This window comes from Pipra filicauda, unplaced genomic scaffold (assembly GCF_003945595.2).
Source record: "Pipra filicauda isolate LSUMZ 115617 unplaced genomic scaffold, ASM394559v2 scaffold58_size5111680_pilon, whole genome shotgun sequence".
In the NCBI taxonomy this organism is placed as follows: Eukaryota; Metazoa; Chordata; class Aves; order Passeriformes; family Pipridae; genus Pipra; species Pipra filicauda.
In genome coordinates, this window is record NW_024104742.1 from 4588599 (window position 1) to 4608440 (window position 19842).

Below are 19842 nucleotides of genomic sequence, written 5' to 3' on the forward strand. Positions count from 1 at the left end.
ATGAAACACTTCACTCCTTTGATAGTAAATACATGATCTTTCCCATGCTACTCTTTCTGTTTTCAGGGCAGTGTTGCATTCAAAGGAGAAATGGGTATTCCAGGTGATCCAGGAATACCAGGTCTTCCTGGAGAAAAAGGGCTTCCTGGACCTCCTGGTTTTGGTCCACAAGGTTCACCTGGTGAAAAGGGCATCCAAGGTGTATCCGGCCGTCCAGGGCCTCCTGGTGTTCCTGGTGAGTGGGTCTCTGTGTGCCATTGAGCAAACACTGCAAAACCAAGCTTTGCCCTTTTGCCCCAGATAGTTCTCAGAACACGATGCTGCTTTTAAGATTTTCCCAGAGGCATTGTAAGACCTGGTATTTATGAGCTCCCTTGCTGAGGGTCGTCACAGAATCACAGAGTGAGCAGCATTCGTGCCGTGTTACTGCTGTGCCTCACCTTCTGCTCTGACCTCCAGAGAAGCTTCTCCTTCCCCACTGACTGCAGTGGAAGTGCATTGTAACTGTCTGGCATGTGCTTAACCATCCTGCAGTTACAACAGCTTTTGAAAACAAGGGTTTGCTTTGAACAAGTTTGCTTTTGTTACTTGCTTGTCAACTACACAAATCCTAATCAAGCTGTGCTGGTGTCAGCTATGGAAAATACTATTCACTTGATGGTACCTAGGACAAAGCTTAGAAAAAAATAACATTGCAAGAAAACTGTCTTAACATTGAACAAGGCTTCTGAGCCTCTGGGTGCTCTGTGGGGCTTGGGAGTGGAAAACCTGTTGGGTAAAGTGTTGCTGGTGTTTGAGTTCTTTGTAAGCACCTTTTTCTGCTGAAAGAAAAACAGAAAAGAAACTCCTACTTAGTGCCTCATATTTCTGCTTTTTTGTTTTAGGTCCAAAAGGTGACCCTGGACAGACTATTACAGAACCAGGAGTTCCTGGCCCCCCTGGTCCTCCAGGACGAAGTGGTGATCCAGGTCTCCCAGGTAAAGCAGCAGCTAGATATCCAAGGAATTCCAAGATCGTTTTATTCTGACTGATTCTGGATAACTATGTTGATGTTCTTCTTTTCACAGGAGATCCTGGCCAGCCAGGTCAGCGTGGTTTACCCGGCATCCCGGGTGCAAAGGGAGAGCCAGGTATTCCTGGCATTGGACTTCCAGGACCACCAGGCCCAAAAGGTGTGTTTACTGCCATGGTGCTGTATTGTAGTGGTTGAAAGAGGGGACATAGGGGGGTTGTGTCTGCACTTTTTCCTAGTGAGTTGTTTTCTGTCTCGAGAATCCTTTAAAAGATGTTTGTCTTATGTTTATACATCTTTATAATAGTTTCAGAAATATCAGGAGAAAAAACTGCTGAGCTCTTTTTTTTCTCTGTTCACTGTCCTGCTCCTTCCCAATCACTTACATTCTTCAGTAAACCAAGGACAGAAAAGCAAACGGATAAAACTTCGGGAAATGAGCTTGACTCAATAAAAGATCTCCAAATGCTGTCTCAAGATGTTAATGGTTCTGACATCAACTGTTTGTAATTTTTGCAAAAGCACACAGTATGGGCAGTGCCCCACTTTGAGAGTCCCAGAGATCCTCTGTGGCAAAGACTATGCTCAAAAGTTACCTCAGCCAAACAAGTACCCCCAAAGACACTTGAGCTAGCACAGAACCTCTTTTCATGGGCCTTAGGCATGTCTGGAAGAGTTGTTTTAATGCTCTCTGGTGTCCTTTCTCCTGCCCTAACCTTCATGTTATGTGCAGGTTTCCCAGGGACTCCAGGCCCCCCCGGAGCTCCAGGAGCTCCAGGTCGCCCTGGACTAGATGGACCTCCTGGACCACCTGGTTTCCCGGGACAGAAGGTCTGTATTTGTGTTTAGTATAAAACTTCCCTATCTTAGAAGTTTTTCTGGATCAGTGGGAAGATTGTGAGGAGGATTTCACCTCTTGTTCTCAGCTTTTGATGAGAAGGGAAGTCACATTCTCTGCCTGAGGTCTGAGTGAGAGTAGTAAAATAGAAATTGCACTGTAAGATGATGGTCATTTTTCCTTTGCTACTTGAATGTTTTTAGGAGAGGATAAACTTAGAAAACCCCCTTTTAATTTTTTTTTTAATTTGGAATAGGGAGATCGTGGATTCGGAGTTCCAGGACCACCTGGACCCCCAGGACCCCCGGGCATAAAAGGAGTTCAAGGACCTAAAGGTGATCCTGGCTTCCCAGGAAACCCTGGTCTCCCAGGACGAGCAGGTTTTGATGGAACTCCAGGGCCCAAAGGTATGGAGAACTCTCCTCTTTCTCTTCCCTATTGAACTTTTAAAAATGTAGATGTGCTGGGAGGCATATGGCAGTTAAATACAAGCAGTGTTGACTTCAGAGCAATTACTTCAGGGTCCATTTTTCCAAATCATACACACCTGTGTAAATGGAAGATTGTTTTCTCAAAAGGCAAGCAAGGGAGTAAATACCAATCTGTGAGTCAGTACCTGAAAGTCTGTGTTCTAAAGACAAATCACGTTTACGTGGGGGTAAAACTTTATCAATAGGATAATTGTCATTTAGATACACTGTGCTTCAACATGCAGAGCATTACAATTCATTTATTGCTGTTCTTGGTCATGGTCTGTATTGACCTGCCCAGCCTGGTTTGCTGGAGAGCACCTGTTGAGTTTGATGTGGATGATGATGCAATATGTCTGTGGGTAGCCTAGAAACCTAAACTGCAAGCATTCCACACTGAGTCAGGACAAATCTCTGGCTTTCAGAAATAGCCTCCAAAGTGTGTTTTTTCCTGTGTTGGATCAATATTTGTTTGCTTTCAAGAACGAGACATCAAGTACAATGTGCAGGCACTCTGAAAGTGAGTGTCTCTGAACTGAGTTCAGTATTTAACTAAACAAGAGTGTTCTTTTAGGTGATCCTGGACCAAGTGGACCACCAGGACTCCCAGGCCCACCAGGCATCCCTGGCATTGGTGGTCAAGGTCCACCTGGATCTCCAGGACCTCCAGGTCCAGTTGGCCCCCCAGGTAAAACTTGCATGAATTGTACCCTTAGGTTATTTTGGCCTGCACCAAGCAGCTACACAAGGCAGCAAGAAAAGATAGAGACTTCATGTCTAATAGCTTGGCTGTTTTGCCAGTCAAGCTGGCAAAACTTGGTACATCATGATGTTTACTGAAATCAGAGTGGGATTACATTCAGCCCTGCCATTTGCACAACTTGCATAAATCTTGAGGGTGTAAAAGCCCAATTTGGAGAGAGCTCAGAGTCTCAACAGAAATTCTAGAAAGTGTTGTGCACAGATAGTGCCAAAATCTCTGTGAAGGAGTTTATCCTTAGAGTTCATATTCTTCAGGACAAGACAGAAGGGAGCACAATGTTAGTGCAGAGGTTTTGGGATACAGAAGAGGAGGAAAGCTGCTTTGAGCTGCCTGTACTGTGCTATTTTTACATTGCTTTCAAACAGCAAGATGGTTCTTAAATTCTGAAATGGTTTTCTAGCTTACCAAACTGTATTCCAAATTCACTAGGTGAGAGGTATTTTTTAATAATTTTTTTACATTTTCATCTAGAAAATTTAATTATGGTTTGGAAAAAAAGCAAACTCAATTCCCTATACGATGCTGTTTGTCTTCCCTCTACTTACTTGTTGAGTGCAAAATCAAGTCAGTAATTCAGGTTCTCCCTAGCATGGCCAGGCACTTTTTCTTTTCTTCTTTTTTTCTTTAATGGAAACTGAAGCACAATTTAACTCAAGTTAATGTGGAAAGGAAGAAATCATGACTATTCCAAACTAGCAGGTTCATTATTTTGTAGAGGAGAAAATGTTCTCCAGGTAGTGACATGATACTGTTTTAACAAAAGCCTGTCAATAAAAGAGGTCACACACACAATTATCTTGTTATAAGCCCAGCTAGAAAAGAGCTTTAGAATTTTTCTTACAGAAACCTCTGAGTTCTGGGATTCCTGATTCCCTCATGCACTTTTTTTTTTCTGCAAAACCAACAAGTTTTATGAGTCCTGATAGCTTTAAATTAGATTGACAAAGTAGAATCCAAGAATGGTGATAATTAGGAATAATGTCTCTGATGTGAGTTTGGTTATCTTTTGTCCAAAATGACTGGTGACTGATGAAGATATGAACTTGTTCCATTTCTGTGCACAAAGGGTACATGTGCATGCATGCACATCATTCTATTCACAGAGTTTGTTTAGGGAAATTCCTTTCCCCTTCATTCAGTGAATGGGCTTGCTGTGCATCAACCCTTGATGTTGCAAATATGTGGCAGTCACCACAGTGAGAACATTTCTGTGGACTTGAGCAGCCTTGCCCTGAAACAAACCCTTCAAAATCCATCTGGTTCTTGCCATGCCTGTGTGAATGTTTGCATTGCATGTTTGAGAGCTACACTTTCTGAATGTGTTTGTATGCCAGCACTGGGTTTGGCATTGTTTGCAATGCATGCTGACAAATTCATGGCCAGCTGTTAAGACCATGGGTCGTGGATTAGTTGATCATATTCAGATCTTTGCCGAATCTCAGCTCCCAGTTCATAAAGTGCTTAAGTTAAAGGTAGGCAAGCACTTGAATAAGTAGACCCGTGGAGCTTGAGTTCTACTCACATGCATAAAGTGTGGGTCATGTCTAGGTCTGTTTTTTCACAGGTTTCTGAGTGGGGAAGGAACATGTGGTCAGTGCACCAGCAAGCCTGTAATGTGCCCAGTACTGAGAGCTAGGGACAGAAGGGGTCTGGGCAATGTGCACAGGGGTTCCCTGAGCCAGGGCTGGATCCTGTTCCTGGCTTGCTGTGCTGACTGTACAGTCCTGAGCTGCACTTGGGGCTAAACTGGAACAGCAGGGAACACAGGCGTGTGTTTGGGGTGAGGGGTGGGATGTATTAGCATGAGTTCGAACGTTTCATCCAATGCATGTTCTTTTGTCTTCCTGTAACACCTCCTCTGGTGTTAGCCAGAATTTGATTTCGTGTGATCACTGATTTATCCCGCAAAATACCAATGTTGGCAAATGCACAATGATCACTAGAGCTGATGGATTTGAAATGCCTCTGTTTTCACTCTTCATGTCTGTACTGACTAATCATTGTGGCTACTAACAGCATGGTGGCTCTGAACTCTAATGCATGCTTGAGAAATCCTTGTTATTTCCCTTGGCACTGCTCTGTCTCTGTTTTGTGCAGAATGTCTTACATTCCCATCTCCCATCCCTTGCTTGTTTTACCAGGCTGTTTTAATTCTGTTTCTTTATGCAACATTAGGGTAAAGTTTCTGAGGCTCTGTTTTCCAGATAATTTGGAAAATTCCTGGAAGAATTTCCCTGTTCAGAGTTTTCTTTCTCTGCACCACCGTTTATTCAAATAGTTTGCAGTAGCTCAACCTTTTTTTTTTTTTTTAAATATGTAACAAATTACTTTAGAATTTACTGTGTTGTCTGTATTATTCTAATTATGATGTGGCTACATTTTTGAGAACCAGAAATTCAATTAGAATTAATTTCTATTTGCAAAAGTATCTTTATCATTCTAGATAAGGAGTTTGTCCTCTTATTGGGTAATACATTATTTTCTCCTTTTTTTTTTTTTTTCCTCCTGCTGATAGAAAGCCCTTAAACACACAGCATGTGCATTCCCTTAAGCATCATCTGGTACTGTTTTTTCTCTGCAGAGGAAGCAGTTCCAGGCACATGACCCCACAGTTTAATGCAGTGATAAGCTGCTGCCAAAGGGGAGCATACTTATCATTAAATAAATACAAGTCTACAGCTTATGCCATCAAGAAAACTCCATCTGCCTTTTCAATGTGCAAAGAACACATGATGACATCACTCCCTAAACTTGTTCCTGCAGCCCAGAGTGGGGTCACCATTACAAAGTTCTGCTGCCTGGGAGTTACTTACGAAGTTTTGGCACGGTGGTGTCATTATCTCAGTAGATTATGTCACAGCACGTAACATTCAATATACTGTCTGTGGGTGTAACAATGTACATTTGCATAATAGAACTAAAAGAATGGGGGGAAATATTTAAAGGCTTTTTGTGTAATAAAGAAGCAGCATCTATTGAAAATCCCTGTTTGAAGAATGTGAGGCCAGCCAACAAGAAGCTGATTGGTAGGATGTTCTCTGGTGTTCAGAAGGTGTTCAAGCCAGTATCTAGATATGGCAGTTTTGTAAAAAAACATATCAGAAAAGCTTATTCTCTACTTTTGTAGAGAATACTAGACAAGAAGAGAGGGAAAAACAATTTTATTTTTAAAATGCACCATCAATATTTGAAAATATCTCACTGTTGTTTCTGCATACAGTGGTGGCTGCACCTTGAAAAAGACTTTGAAAAAACCTGGAGTGTCCTTGCAGTGTGGTTTCTCTTAACTGCATTACTGTTGAATTCTTTGTACTTAGATCTGCTTTCTGTAACTTTAGGTAGATTTTTTTTCCTTGTTCTAATGTGTATGTGCTTTATTTTGTTTCCTAACTTAACGACTATTACAACTCCTTACTGCTACCTGTCTCAACTTCCTGATGAGCTCTAACTCGTTGGCTTTTGAACCTCAGGTCCCCCAGGTACTGTGGTTTCTTTACCAAAGCCTTTTCTTAATTTCAGATTAATGAATAATCCTTTTTTGTCAGCTACATTTCCAGAGTGAGCATCTTCACTGCTACCGTGCACTGGAGGGAAACCCCGGCAGTGCCTCGAGCTCAGTGTCATTAGCATTAAACAATCTTAAGCATACTTTGACAATTCATATTTTTCATTTGGGGAAATGTAAGGCCTTGCAAAATTTTGCTATCCTTCAAAAATATTCAGCCAATGTTATCTTAGGATGTAGTAAAACAGAATCATTAATGGAAATATAAGAATTGCAATACTTAGTTATAAAACACAAACCAGTCTAATCAATTTTAGCTTTTTGCTTTATAAGTCAGGCTTAAAGGGTTGTTGAAGCCAGTTGTTTTTCTTTAGAGACTATTTTTTTAAATTGCGTTTGCTACACCTTGGTAAAATTTTAGTAATACCTATCTTCAGGATAATATGGCCTTTTAACACTTGGAAGCCATTAAAAAATAAATTGCTTTAGAAGAATTGCAGGGTTTTCATCACTGCTAGGAATGGACTGCAAATAAAACTTAGCTATTCCTACAGCAGTGCACCCAGAGACACACAGATCTCAGCCTTGCCCGACTTTTCTAAAAGATTGTGTCTTAACAACATTCTCTAGGGTTGCAAGGCATCCCAGGGGAGAAAGGGGATCCAGGTCCTCCAGGCTTCGACGTTCCTGGTCCTCCAGGTGACCGAGGAACCCCCGGATATCCAGGACCCCCTGGTCTACCAGGGCCTCAGGGTTCACCTGGGCCACCTGGCAGGGATGGAATACCTGGGTTTCCTGGTAAGTTCATATATTTTACTTGTGGATAAAGACCAAACTGTAGTTACAGATGGATGCTCTTTATGCTTGGCCATGACAGCTTATTGAACTTTGATGTTTATCCTACCTATTTAAAGTTGGATACATGTAACTGTTACATCTCATACTTTTAAAAAAAATTGTAACAAAATTTGTTGCATTAAAATCCTTGTTACCTTTCCACTTTTCCATGTAACTTGATTCAAATATTGTACACGTTATTCTGTTTCATAACTTTCAAATGTGACTTTGATCATCTTTGTTGTGATACTTTTCTAATTTATTTTGTGATTTTTTTTTCTAGTCACTGCTACAATTTAGAAATAAAATTTGTTTAAAGAAAATAATTACAAATGCTACATAGTCTTAAATGTTACTTTCCTTATTCTACATGTTAGACTACTCAGTTAAGCTAGTCTGTTTTGTCCTTTGAAACAGAAATCTCAAAAGTGAGAGTCCCTCTTTTTGATAGAGGGGACAATACAAAACATTCTAAAAGTAGTGTATGCTTAATTGTCTTCTTGGCTTTCACTAAATTCAAGTTTGCTTCAAACAAGTATTTGTATTTCAAACCAGGGAACTAAACTTCTTGAAGGTACAAATATGGTTTCTGCCATAACAGAGCACTGCAAATTTTCTTCCCAGGACTTAACTGTGGAAAATTTGCCAATTTTCAAGTGTCATTGTATCTGATTTAGATCTATACAAGAACTGAGTGCTTGTAATTGCCTTAACACAGGCTTTATATGTATGTGCTGGTTCATAAATACCATAGAGGGGCAGGGAAAGTAAAATTAAGGTACTGGTAGGTCTTGAGGTTTTGTTCAGTATGACAATGGTGACTCAATGCCTTTAGGTGCCAAGGGTGAGATGGGCGTCATGGGAGCTCCTGGTCCTCCAGGGCCTCCAGGAACTCCTGGAAGAAATGGCCTGCCTGGTTTGAAAGGTAATGTTTGTTTTATACACCCCAGAAGAGAATGCAGAATGCTGTTTTCCACGTCCTGTGTGGAAGGAGGATTTGTAATACTAACATCTAGATCTTCGTTATTGGGACCCGCTTAAGTTTTCTTCTTTTGACAGTGCTGATGTTCAGAATTGCTTTGGAGTTTTGAGCCATAGCATTCAGTCACACTGTTTAATTGATGTCATGAGTTGTTAGCTATTTTAAAAACTTTTCCTTTGGATGGATGGCATTGAAGTAAAGCAATATTTCTGAAGTGTGTTGTGAAGTCTGCTTAAAGGAACAGAAAGAAGAAAATCAGTAGGTTTGGGTTATGGGGTTATCCAAAATCAGCTCTGTAGGTATCACAGAGAAACTCTTCTATCTGTATTTTCCTAACCCCCTTGTTGGAGAAGAAGAGTTTGGTAGAAGAAAACCCCAATTATCTCCTCGGAACAGGGAGGCTGTGAATCCAAAGCTGCTGTAGCTGTTGCTGGTGGCCCATTGTGGTGGGGCTCTGGGAGCTCTAAACGTGGCTCATACAGACACAGCTGGTTCCTCTGTGCTGGGCTGCCCAGAGCTCACAGACACCCCCGTGCACTCCATGCCTTGGCTTTGTTCCAGGGCTAAAGGTGCTTGTGAGCAGCCTTGCATAACCTGACTGATCATTTAGTGAATTCCAACTTCATGACTAAATCATGGACTCCCTGTGTTAGAAAAAGCATTACAAATGTATTAGCCTACCTTAAGGATTATATTCTTTTCCCTTTTGTTACCTGTTCCTGCTGTAGGTAACAGTGGGTTGCCTGGTCCGCCGGGGCCTCCTGGACCGGTAGGACAGAAAGGCATCAAAGGTGAAGCAGGTCTGCCAGGTCCACCCGGAAAAGTTGATCCAAAACAGCTGGGAGCAAAAGGAGAAAAAGGAGAGCCAGGTGTTCCAGGTAAAGAACTTTGCATGTGGTCTGGGGAGGTGGTTTGTCCTCTACAGATAATAGTGAGCTGTGACTGAATCCATTACAGTTCATTCTTTCTTACAGAAAAAAAAAAACTGAGAATTTGATTGTGGCTTACGGGTCTTATATTTTAGGCCTTTTTAAAGGGGTTATATGGCCAAGTTCCTCTGTATGGTTAGTTTGCAATGATACTATTATTTGGCACATGGCAATATTGTAATAGCACTGAGGTGCTTTCAGCAGGATTACAGTTCAGTCTTCTAGGTGTTATTCCTAAGCATGATGAGAGATAGTTGTCATGGCTGCTGCACTGGCTGCATTCCTGCTGCCTCAAAGGCCTTCGGGCCTTTTCCTTCTAGGATGAAGTTACACAGGTCATCTGCTCATGCACCACCTCCAGATTCTCCCTTTGGGTGTCTCTAAGTTTACCCACCTCTGAGCTACATGTCATCTGTGTGTGTGTTTCTACTTGGGAAGTTGGCAGCCTGAAAGTTTTTCCCAGTCCACTCAAGTCTGTTTTCTCTCTCACTTTTGGTGGCTTTCCACTCCTCCCCCACTTGGGGTTCTGATATCTCCTTTGAACTCTAATTCAGTCTTGAGAAGAGTAAAAATATTCTACCCTACAGAGAACCAGAATGCCTTTCCCTAATGTTGTCCCAGCCATTATTGTGCTAATTTATCTATTGTATTAATTTCTGTGAAGCCTAGGTAGGATCCTGAGACACTACTTTCCTTTTTCTTTCTTTCCCCTCTGTTAAGTAAGAGCTGTAGAAGCAGGTTTAAGGCAGGGCAACACAAAGTCATTGTATGGGATAACAACCACATGGAATTTGGAAAAATCTGCTAAAACACATGCTTTGCTTTTTATAATGTATTAGTCCCAAAGTGATTCTGGTGTAGCAATGTAATTAAACTTGTATATAAATAATCAGGGTGAATACAGAAAGGTTAGCATGGAATCTGCTCATCTGAAAGACAGTCCTTCTGAATGAAGTGTATTTGCAGTAGTCAGAAAGTTACTTTTTCCTCTTCTTTCTTATATTGTTCCTGTTCTGTAGTAATTTTAATCTTTCCAGAACCAATATTTTGTGTTCTGTGATACTTCTCTTTGCTAAACTAGGAGGAATTATATTTATTGAAGAAAAATCCCTATTTGGATTTTTGTTCACCTATAGCTACATCTGATCTTTTAAGGTGAAAGAAAACATACAGTAGTAGTAATAGTAATAACAATAAACTGTATATTTTTCCTTTGAGGTATTCCTGGTTTATCAGGACAGAAAGGTTATCAAGGACTCCCAGGTGACCCAGGCCCACCAGGACTTAGTGGCCCACCAGGTGTGCCAGGATTGCCAGGTCAGTAAACAAGGCCTCAGAGGGACAGCTTTGAGTAAGAATTTGCATGAGCTTTCATAACATGGAATTGGGATGTTAATCCAGGTATATCTAAGCAAAGCTTAGAAATTTACACTTAAAACTGCAGCACAGTTTTGGGACATTCAAAGTCATTATCCAAACAGCATGCTTGGAGCTCTTTCCTTCAAACAGACCCAAAAGCTGCTTTAAAGCTGATCCCACTGAAGATTAGAGTAGCTTTTAGGATGACTGGAAAAGTGCTTTGCTGCTTCAGCAAGCAACATGACTGCAGGATCTGCCAACAGGACCTGTTGTTTCAAATGTTTATTTCTTATATTGTTAATGATTATACTTTGCAAATGGCCAAATGAATGTATTGCAGGTGTTTCTGGGTGTCACATCTTTGCTTTAAAGAATTGCAAGGATCAGGAAAACAAGTTCTATTTTGCACTGTTTCTCCCCACAGCTGTAACAATTTCTCCGAGATCTTGAGTCCTTGCTTGCTGTGTCTAATGTAGGTCTTGCTCTAAATATCTTGTTGGGCTTGGGGAATATTTTTAACCATCCAGGACTCAAACTAGTTTGGGCATTGTAGGTTGCATTTAATTCTGTAATAGAAGCTGCTCAATACCTGTTGCAGGTAAGAAAGAGATAATGTGTTCATTCTGCAGAACAACACAGGAGAGACCAAGTCACACCAGTACCAAATAGTTTCAGATGGTGGCTAAATCATAGACTGAGATTTGACCCATTTCATTAGACTAATCTTCAAAACAAATAAGCAGTTGCCCTGATCGAATTTTTGCTTGGAACAAACTGAAGGTCTTTAATATTTTACTACAAGTGAGTGTGAAAAAGCATGTAGGAGCAGTATGAGGCCTAAAGCAACTTCAAATCCACTGCCTTTGTAATTAGATGACAAGCAGATTCATATGAGAATGCATGAATATCTGAAAGTTTTAATTATTGCCATTAATTAACTAAATCACACCTCTCCTAGGCATCAAGGGAGACATGGGGCTTCCTGGGCAGCCAGGACCAACAGGACCTCCAGGATTAAAAGGTGCTATGGGAGAGATGGGCCTTCCAGGTTAGTTTCTGTGCTTGTATTTTACTTAATTTGGGACAGTGTTTTCCTTTTATATAGTACAAAGATGGATCTGCTTGTATGTACTATGTAATAATAAAGAGCAATAAAGTTGAGGAATACATAAAGCCCTAAATACATAATTGAGATTTTTAGATAATTAGTTTAGTTTGTTTTTAAAAATAAAAACACATTAGGTATTCAAAGCTAACCAGTGAAATTGTTAGTCCTTTCTAGTTCAGTTACTGTACTTTGAGTGATTTCTGTAGATTACTGCAGAAGTTTTATTTATATTTATAAAACTTGTACTTTATCTCTTGGACAGGCCCCCCAGGGATAAAAGGCAGCCAAGGAATAGCAGGACGTCCAGGGCAGCCTGGGCCTGCAGGATTTCCTGGATTGAAAGGGGAGAAAGGTGACCCTGGTCTTTCAACCATTGGTATTCCTGGTCCCCCTGGACCAAAGGTACCTTTACAAAATTTTTCGATTGAAAAGTCCATGAGGAAATTAGATTCTCTGTTGATTATTTTTTTCAACTATTGCTTAATATCTATTATGTATAACTGTAAATATGTATATAAGTATATTAATAACAAGCAGGGTTGACTGTGGTTTGTTCTTTTCAGGTGGGAGCAAAAATTTCTAATTTTAAAGGTGAAAATATTTATATATAATTTAATCATGTTAAAGGAGAAGATAGTTTATCAGGCTTTTCAAGCTGGGTTCAGTTAGTGGCCTAGTCTTCCCTGTGACACTTTCATAGTTGTTAGGGATTTATACAATTAGTATCACATTGTTCCTGTGTCTAATTATGTAGTTAATTATTAAAAAATTAAGACAACTTGCATTTCAGAATAGATTACTAATAATATAGTATGATTACTATTGCTTAAAATTTTTAAGTCTATATAAAATATTTGCATTAACATTTATGTATGTCATCCTTTCTGCCAGCCACAAAAAAGGAATAAAAAGATCTTCAGAATATCTTGCAGTCTTCAGTGATGCCTTACACCTGATGTTGAGCACAATTAATTTAGCAAAAACATTGCATGATTAAAGCTCCACAGACTTCTTTTTTTTTTATTCTGCATTATCATGGGGTAAAAATCTCTGTTTCTTCTTGAAAAAAGGAAGACACTTTTTTCTCAATGTAGGCCAGTTCTGAGGAAAAACTATGATACTCTGTACAAAATTATAGGGGAAAACTGTTGAAGTCTTTACTCTTGCTACTTCCGATGAATTTTCTGTTGAGATGTTTGACATTCCCTGGATATAAGGAGAGGTGTACTCAATATAATGATGACCTTTATGTGATGGTAAGACAGGGAACATACAAGAAAGGCTTACCCATCTTATAAAGACTGGGTTCTTATTTCTGCTTTGTGTTTTCTAGGGTGACCTTGGTTTGCCTGGATACCCAGGTAGTCCAGGCAGTAAAGGTATAGCTGGAAATCCTGGTTTGCCTGGATTTCCAGGCAGTCCAGGTGCAAAAGGAGAACCAGGCCTTCCTGGATTCCCAGGTAATTCTCAACAGATTTTTTTCATTTTCCCTCCTGCTTATATTGGTACACACAGCTAAACACAGTGGGTAACTGGGGGAGGGCTCCAGCTTCTTTCAGAGTTTCTGGCAGCCTGCTGCTTCTAAGCTTTGTGCTGTTGGAATTGGCAACAGTAAGTGTGGGAATGCATCTCTTAAGAGTGCCTTCTGAAATTATTCATCTGCTCTGAGGGGATGTAGCAGTTGTGTTAGCTAATGCTCCCCACTCTCCACAGCAATCAGACTCTCACATCCTCTGACCCACAAATACTCGTGTCCATATTTTTCCTTCATGAATCAATAGAGAAGTGCTATCAGGAAAACAGAGCTTGTTTTTCATACCATTTACTGTCTAAAAGTATGTTGTAAAGAGAAATCTCTGAAACATAATTGTTAGGTTTTGCGATCTTCTCTAAAAAATATTAGTAGAGATTGTTCACAGGTATATCTCAGTTATTCATTCACAATTTAAAGAAACAAAGTTTTTACCTGTTCTACAATTATGCTTGAGCTGCTTTGATGTAGGAAATTAGGGAATTTATAACTTTGGTCATGGCAGCAGGAAGCTCAGAAGAGAACAAAACTATGACCATGAACCTGACAGGTTTTACCCTCTGCTTCATGTTGTGCCTAAGAGTCTGAACAGCCAGACCAGTGTATTGAGACACTGCCTTGGTCAGGCTCAGGTGCTGTTCAGAGCAGACACTGAACAGATCGTTGGTTTTCCTACCTCCCACTCAGCTCATGCTGTAGGGGTGAGAATGCAGTCTAAACTCTTAAGACTGTTTTTATTAAGATCCTTTTTCAGGAAAAGGAAAAGAGGATTGGGGAAGAACTATCCAATCACAGTTCATAATGCTTCCAATTTGTTGTCAAGCAGAAACACCTGTCTCTAAAATAGTAATTTTCTAGCAGACTGCCAGACTTGCTGTGTCCTTGGCCATGGGCACTCAACAATTAGGAAGACAGTTTTGAGAGTTACAGTAAGGACAGCTGTGCTAGTGTGTTTTGTTTCTGTACACTCTTTGCTTTACAATTCACATCCTTGGTCAGCTGTAAATCTGCAAAATGAGCACAATTACAATCTCTTGGTAAAATTAGCTCATTTGTTACTCTGGGCATCTCAGATTGTGGCATTTCAAGATCTGCTGAAAAACCAGTTTTGTGCTTAATTTTATTGAAATGCCTGTGCTTCACAGGAACACCAGGAATTCCAGGACCAAAAGGTATTGAGGGACCTCCAGGTAATCCTGGCCTGCCTGGACCACCTGGGCCAGTAGGTGAGCATGAACAGAGCAGCAGAGATCAGCAGCTTCTGTGAAAAACATAACACATGAAGCCACTTCCTTTCTTCTTAACATCTTCTTTTTAACATCTTGAAAATGCATCTATATGTACATGGGTGCTGTCATTGCAGACACATAATTCACTGAAATTAAACAGAAAAGAAAGAAGTTTTAACTTTATTTTGAGGACTTGTGTCTACTGTCATAGTCAATTCATTATTGACTATTGAAACAACAAGTTAATTGTTTCAGTATTTACCAGCTTTATTTATGTTAAGTACTCCAGTGGTCTAACCTGTTTATATAGGAGCAAAGACTTAATTTATTCTAAAGGGAAGCATTATATTATTTTTAGCAAACAGTGACTGCTTGAAAGGTCACATGCCTAAAAGCCTCTTCTAAACTGCCAGAAGAGAGAGAGAAAGGTCTTAATTTTAAGATTAGACTCCTGTGAATCTTGTATTGCACTGCCACACCTTCAGATTCAGATGGTGGGGAGGGGGGATGCTGCTTTTTTTTGTTGTAGGTTAGGCATGGCTGTGCTAATGTGTTCCCCTCTTAGGTGATATTGGTCGTCCTGGCCCTCCCGGTCCCTCAGGGGAGAAGGGACAGCCCGGCCGAGACGGGATCCCGGGACCAGCGGGTCAGAAGGGTGAACCAGGTTAGGTGTCCTTCCTGTTTGTTTTCTCCTCTTGACTCTGCTTTGGGATGTTCTCCTTACTCTGTCCTTTCTTCCCTGTAACTGCCCTTACACCTCCAGAGCTGCTCCTGTGGTTCCCAGCTGCTGGGTGGCTCACAGAGGTGCCAGTGAAGCCCAGGACAAGAATTCAATCAGCTCTTAGATTTTATTACCTGACTTCAACACCACCCCCCGTTCCTGTATTCCATGTTGGCTGTATTGTTTCAGCTCAGTTACAGGGTACATAAACAGTGTAATGTCTGCCCTAAAAATAGAACCCCAAACAAAAAATGCAAACATAGCATCTCCCAAAATCTGAAAAAACATGGATTGGGAACGGATGGAAATGCTTGTGAAAGTTACAGATGCATTCAACAGCAAAACCTCTGGCTTTGGTGAAGACTGGTGAGTGCATGAGAATCCCAGGAATCTCAAGGAATCGCAGATTTAGATGAACTGCATTTTCATTGTTCTAAGCCTCACATTCCCATTCCTGGAGACCTGAAAGCTAGATGTTCATTATTAACTGAATGCGTTTCTTTTCAGGTTTACCAGGTTTTGGGCGCCCAGGACCTCCAGGACTCCCAGGATTGTCAGGTAAAGCTTCCCTGTTGCTCCTTGTTAAAAGGTTGAATGTAAAATACATTTATACACCAAAAAAAAAGAAGGGTGTGTTGTATGCTCTGCAACAAATGAATGTCATGGCAACAACTAAAATAACAATTTTTTTTCTCAGCAGACTGTCTTAAATTAACCACAGTAATAAAGACGTTTATTACTGACCACTGAATTTTGTAAACTAGCAATTATGCAGCCAGAATAAATGCACACAGGACTACAGCCTAGTGCATTGTGTGGAACTTTGCTGATTTGTCTCAGTAAATAAAGCATTCATACAACAGATGAGAAATGAAGTTGCTTTAAAAGTATAGCTACTTGCTATATTGCTTCCTTTCCAATAGCATTAAAGTTCCTAAATTCCTCCAGCTTATTTTAAAGTTTTGCAAGTATGTCTTAACTTTCAGCAATATCTAAAAAAAAAATTATGAAGTCTTAATATAGACAGATTTCTTCACAGAGAGTTTTGCTTATAGACTTACAGTCTCAGAGGATGTTTCTGACTTACAGCATCACCGAGTAGTGAAGTGACACTTAGTAAGACTTTTTAACATGTCAGAAGGTACACTGCTTTCTCCTGCAAGAATTGTTAGCCTTAACTCTTTCCTGAATGTTAGACAATTGTACCCTGTCTGACTGACAGGGGAGCTGTGGCCAGACTTGGACCTTCTGCAAGAGAGAGAAATGGCTCTGCAAATTGACTTTTGGCCTTTTGTAACAGAATGTAACAATGTAACGTGGCTGTCTGGTTTTACAGGGCAAAAAGGAGAACTGGGGTTACCTGGCCCACCAGGGCCCCCTGGACTTCCAGGTCTGAAGGGAGAACCAGGTTTCCAGGGATTCCCTGGTCTACAGGGTCCACCAGGTCCACCAGGATTACCAGGACCACCTCTGGAAGGTCCTAAAGGTAGCCCTGGCCCACCAGGTGTTCCAGGAAGGCCAGGTAAGAGCATGATCCATACCTGCAAACATCTTTGACACTTTGATATTTTGCTGGTAGGTCATCAGCCTTCAAACTCTCTCAGTTTATTTGGATGGATAAGTTCAAGCCCCATGGCATAGGTCTGTGGGCAACCAGAGCATTTTGTTGCCAAAAGTAACAGTATCTAAAAATGAAACAGCCCCGGTTTCTCTGAGTTTCTGATACCTGGCAGCAAAAATCGAAGGCGTTGCTGAGCGGGCGGTTCTCCGCATGCTGTCCCAGTAATCACCTCGCAAGCACGGCACCGACCTCTGAACGTCTGACACCTTTGCAGTACTTGTCACATGATCAGCAAATGTCATCGTGCACAAAACCCAAAAGTAACAAACCCCATCACTGTAAGAGTCATGACAATCAAATTCCCACTAGCACCACAGCATGATCCGGTCGGATAGCTGCTCATCTCCGTCTCATGTAACACAAGTCATTGCTCCATTGTGTCCTGTGGCTCCCGTGGACTCCGTGTTCATCTTCCCATTCCATGTTTGCATTTTGTTCCTGCACCAACTAATTCTGGGAATGAGACAACTCTATACTGAGTTAACATGGCTGAGCAACTACCTTGCCTGTATTAGAGTTTGATTTTTTTTGTGTGTGTGTGTTACAGAATGTTCATTTGAATTTAGATACTGCTCTTGAAAATATTGAACTTTAATGAACCTGTCACAGCTCTGGCTCAAGCTTATTGCTGTATCTTGAATCCAGAAGTACTTTGCTACCAATGAGACTCATCTCACTTAACAGGCTTGATATTCTCCCTAAAGGAGACTGCTTTCAAACCAAGCCATTGGTTGATGACAGATTTTTTTTCTTTGCATATTAATGGTGAAGTAATATTTTTATTTATTGCCCTTTACTGCCCTCATACTATTCTTTTATTTAAAGACTTTTCTGAGGAGAGTTAGTTTTGAGTTAGTATATTGGTAAAATAGCTGCTACACACATATATTGTTCATCTTTGGGTATCAAGGGAGAGTTTAGTTTTGCAGTAAACATTTGGAAAGATTTTAAGAATTGCTTTTTCCTCATGCTTGCTTCTGATACAAGAGGAGGCTGTCCCACTGAAAAATGTTTTTTAGAATGGAATTATATCAAAATATTTTCCCCAGAACTGGAATTGTCATATGTTATTATTCTCAATGGCAGTATGAGTTTTTTCTTGTGCAGAGTGGGCTATGAACTCATCTTCATCTACCCTAACTGTGCATTCAAAAAATGAGTCATTGTAAACAACATTTGTTTTTAATTTATAACACCTTAAAAACTGGGTTGCTGTTTGCCAGTATAATGAGGTTTTCTTTTAGTCCTAGTAAAAATACTTGAATTGTGTTGTATCCTAAGCATGCTTTGGGTGTGACTGGTGTGAAACAGCCCCATGGGTTAATAATGCACAGCCAGTTACAATGTCTTCCTGTTTTCCTGTTTGGTCAGTGGAATGAGGCGTGCATGCCCTCCCCCTTTCTGCTGGAGGAACCTACTCCCTGCTGTACCCCAGGGGCTCTAACCAGGCAGTGGAGCATCCCTGCAGCAAATTGGTCCTCCAAGTTTGCTTTTGACTTTCTGTAATTTTTCTGTATGTAGAGTGGTGTGGTGCAGCAATTAAAATTTTGGCCCAGGAACCTGATTGGTCTGTAACAGTATGGGCTTTCCTTTTTAAAAGATTCTTTGTAGAGGATATCTCCAAACTCTAAAAAAAAAATTCAAGTAAATCAGCTAAGCAGTATCTCATGTATAATAAAAGTGCCAACTAAGACTCTCTGTTCTGCTGCAGCACTGGGGTTTTATGGAGCTTCTCATCCTGTTCACACTTCCCTGTAGAAATCAGGTTCTTACTGATTCCAATCAGCTGGGGAGGTGGAGAAATGATGGGGCTCGTTTTGTGCAGATTTATGAGCACTGGCATGGGGGGGAACAATCAGTGAGGTTCTGCTCAGCCATGTTCTCTCTCTCTTTCTCTTATTTCCATTTTTGTTGCATGCAATGTATAAAGTGAAGCATTTGTTTTGCTCAGTTATGTGTGAACTAATGTGGATAAACCAAACTATTATTGCAGTTCTGGTACAATCAGCACTCCAGCCTTTTGTTTCTGATGATAACACAGTCTATTGTTGGAAGGCTGATTTTGTAACATTTCAACATAAGGCAGTTAGTCATAAAAGCAGCTGTGTGGCTGTCAAATTACCCCTTCCAGGGACAGAAATAAAACCAGAAGCTGTTTGCGTACACTGTTTGTTGTTGACTTCTGTGTATATTCTAAGATTAGTAACAGTGATGAAGTCAAACATGATGTAGCTCTCTGACTTCAGTTGAGTTGTCCCTAAAATAAACATTGATAGATGGTTTGGGGACGGATTTATTAATTGATTTTAAAATTAAGCCAATTTCCAGGGCAACAGAATATTGCTGTTACTCCACATGTCTGTTTTCATTGCTCTGAATAATAATAGTTTGGTGTTTTGCACACTGTATGTAAAGGAATATTGAGCTAAATCTAAAAAGAAAGGTTTAGTTGAATATGTTAGTTTGTTGATATTTCTAACAATTTTGATGTTTTTCCCCTTGTTCTAATGATGACCTTGGTGAATTCTGACCCCCTACTCCCAGGTCCCTCAGGTTAGCCCTGTAACTCCAAAATAATAACTTTGCATGAAAATGAACTTATATACTTTTGTATTGTCTAAAAGTAGATATGCGGAGTCATTTTTCAGACGTACCTTTTAATTTGTGGTGGAAAAAAAACCCTCAGAGTTTGCTTTCAGCCACCTCCTCCATGTTGTTGTGGGACCAACACTGGAAGGACATAGAATTGCTCTGCCCGTGGTGGAAAACCACGTGGGTCCAGATTTGCAAGGCTTTTATAAAGTCCCCAGCTGCAAAACTTGTTTTAGCAAATTTATTCTCAGTGCAGTTGAAAATAATATATAGTGGTTTTCATCTTTTTTTAGAAAGCACACTGCACTGTCCTCCTGTGCCTTTGCTGTATGATTGTGTGTCGCA

General features: G+C 40.5%; 1 protein-coding gene across 4 annotated transcripts in view; it reads left to right on the forward strand.

Moving 5' to 3' along the window:
- The window catches only part of COL4A5 (collagen type IV alpha 5 chain), a 78008-nt gene that overhangs the window by 45858 nt on the left and 12308 nt on the right, over positions 1-19842 (forward strand). Inside the window, exons 25-43 of one of the 4 annotated variants that reach the window (XM_027716433.2) lie at positions 67-235; positions 885-977; positions 1068-1172; positions 1746-1843; positions 2107-2257; positions 2895-3008; positions 6554-6562; positions 7219-7386; positions 8261-8350; positions 9136-9285; positions 10555-10653; positions 11654-11743; positions 12066-12205; positions 13137-13263; positions 14480-14560; positions 15129-15227; positions 15792-15842; positions 16621-16806; positions 19450-19458. In XM_027716433.2, the coding sequence (XP_027572234.1) occupies positions 67-235; positions 885-977; positions 1068-1172; positions 1746-1843; positions 2107-2257; positions 2895-3008; positions 6554-6562; positions 7219-7386; positions 8261-8350; positions 9136-9285; positions 10555-10653; positions 11654-11743; positions 12066-12205; positions 13137-13263; positions 14480-14560; positions 15129-15227; positions 15792-15842; positions 16621-16806; positions 19450-19458 (2029 nt within the window). The remainder of the gene's footprint in view (positions 1-66; positions 236-884; positions 978-1067; positions 1173-1745; positions 1844-2106; positions 2258-2894; positions 3009-6553; positions 6563-7218; positions 7387-8260; positions 8351-9135; positions 9286-10554; positions 10654-11653; positions 11744-12065; positions 12206-13136; positions 13264-14479; positions 14561-15128; positions 15228-15791; positions 15843-16620; positions 16807-19449; positions 19459-19842) is intronic. The other 3 variants (XM_027716435.2, XM_027716434.2, XM_027716436.2) reach the window with 3 other exon arrangements.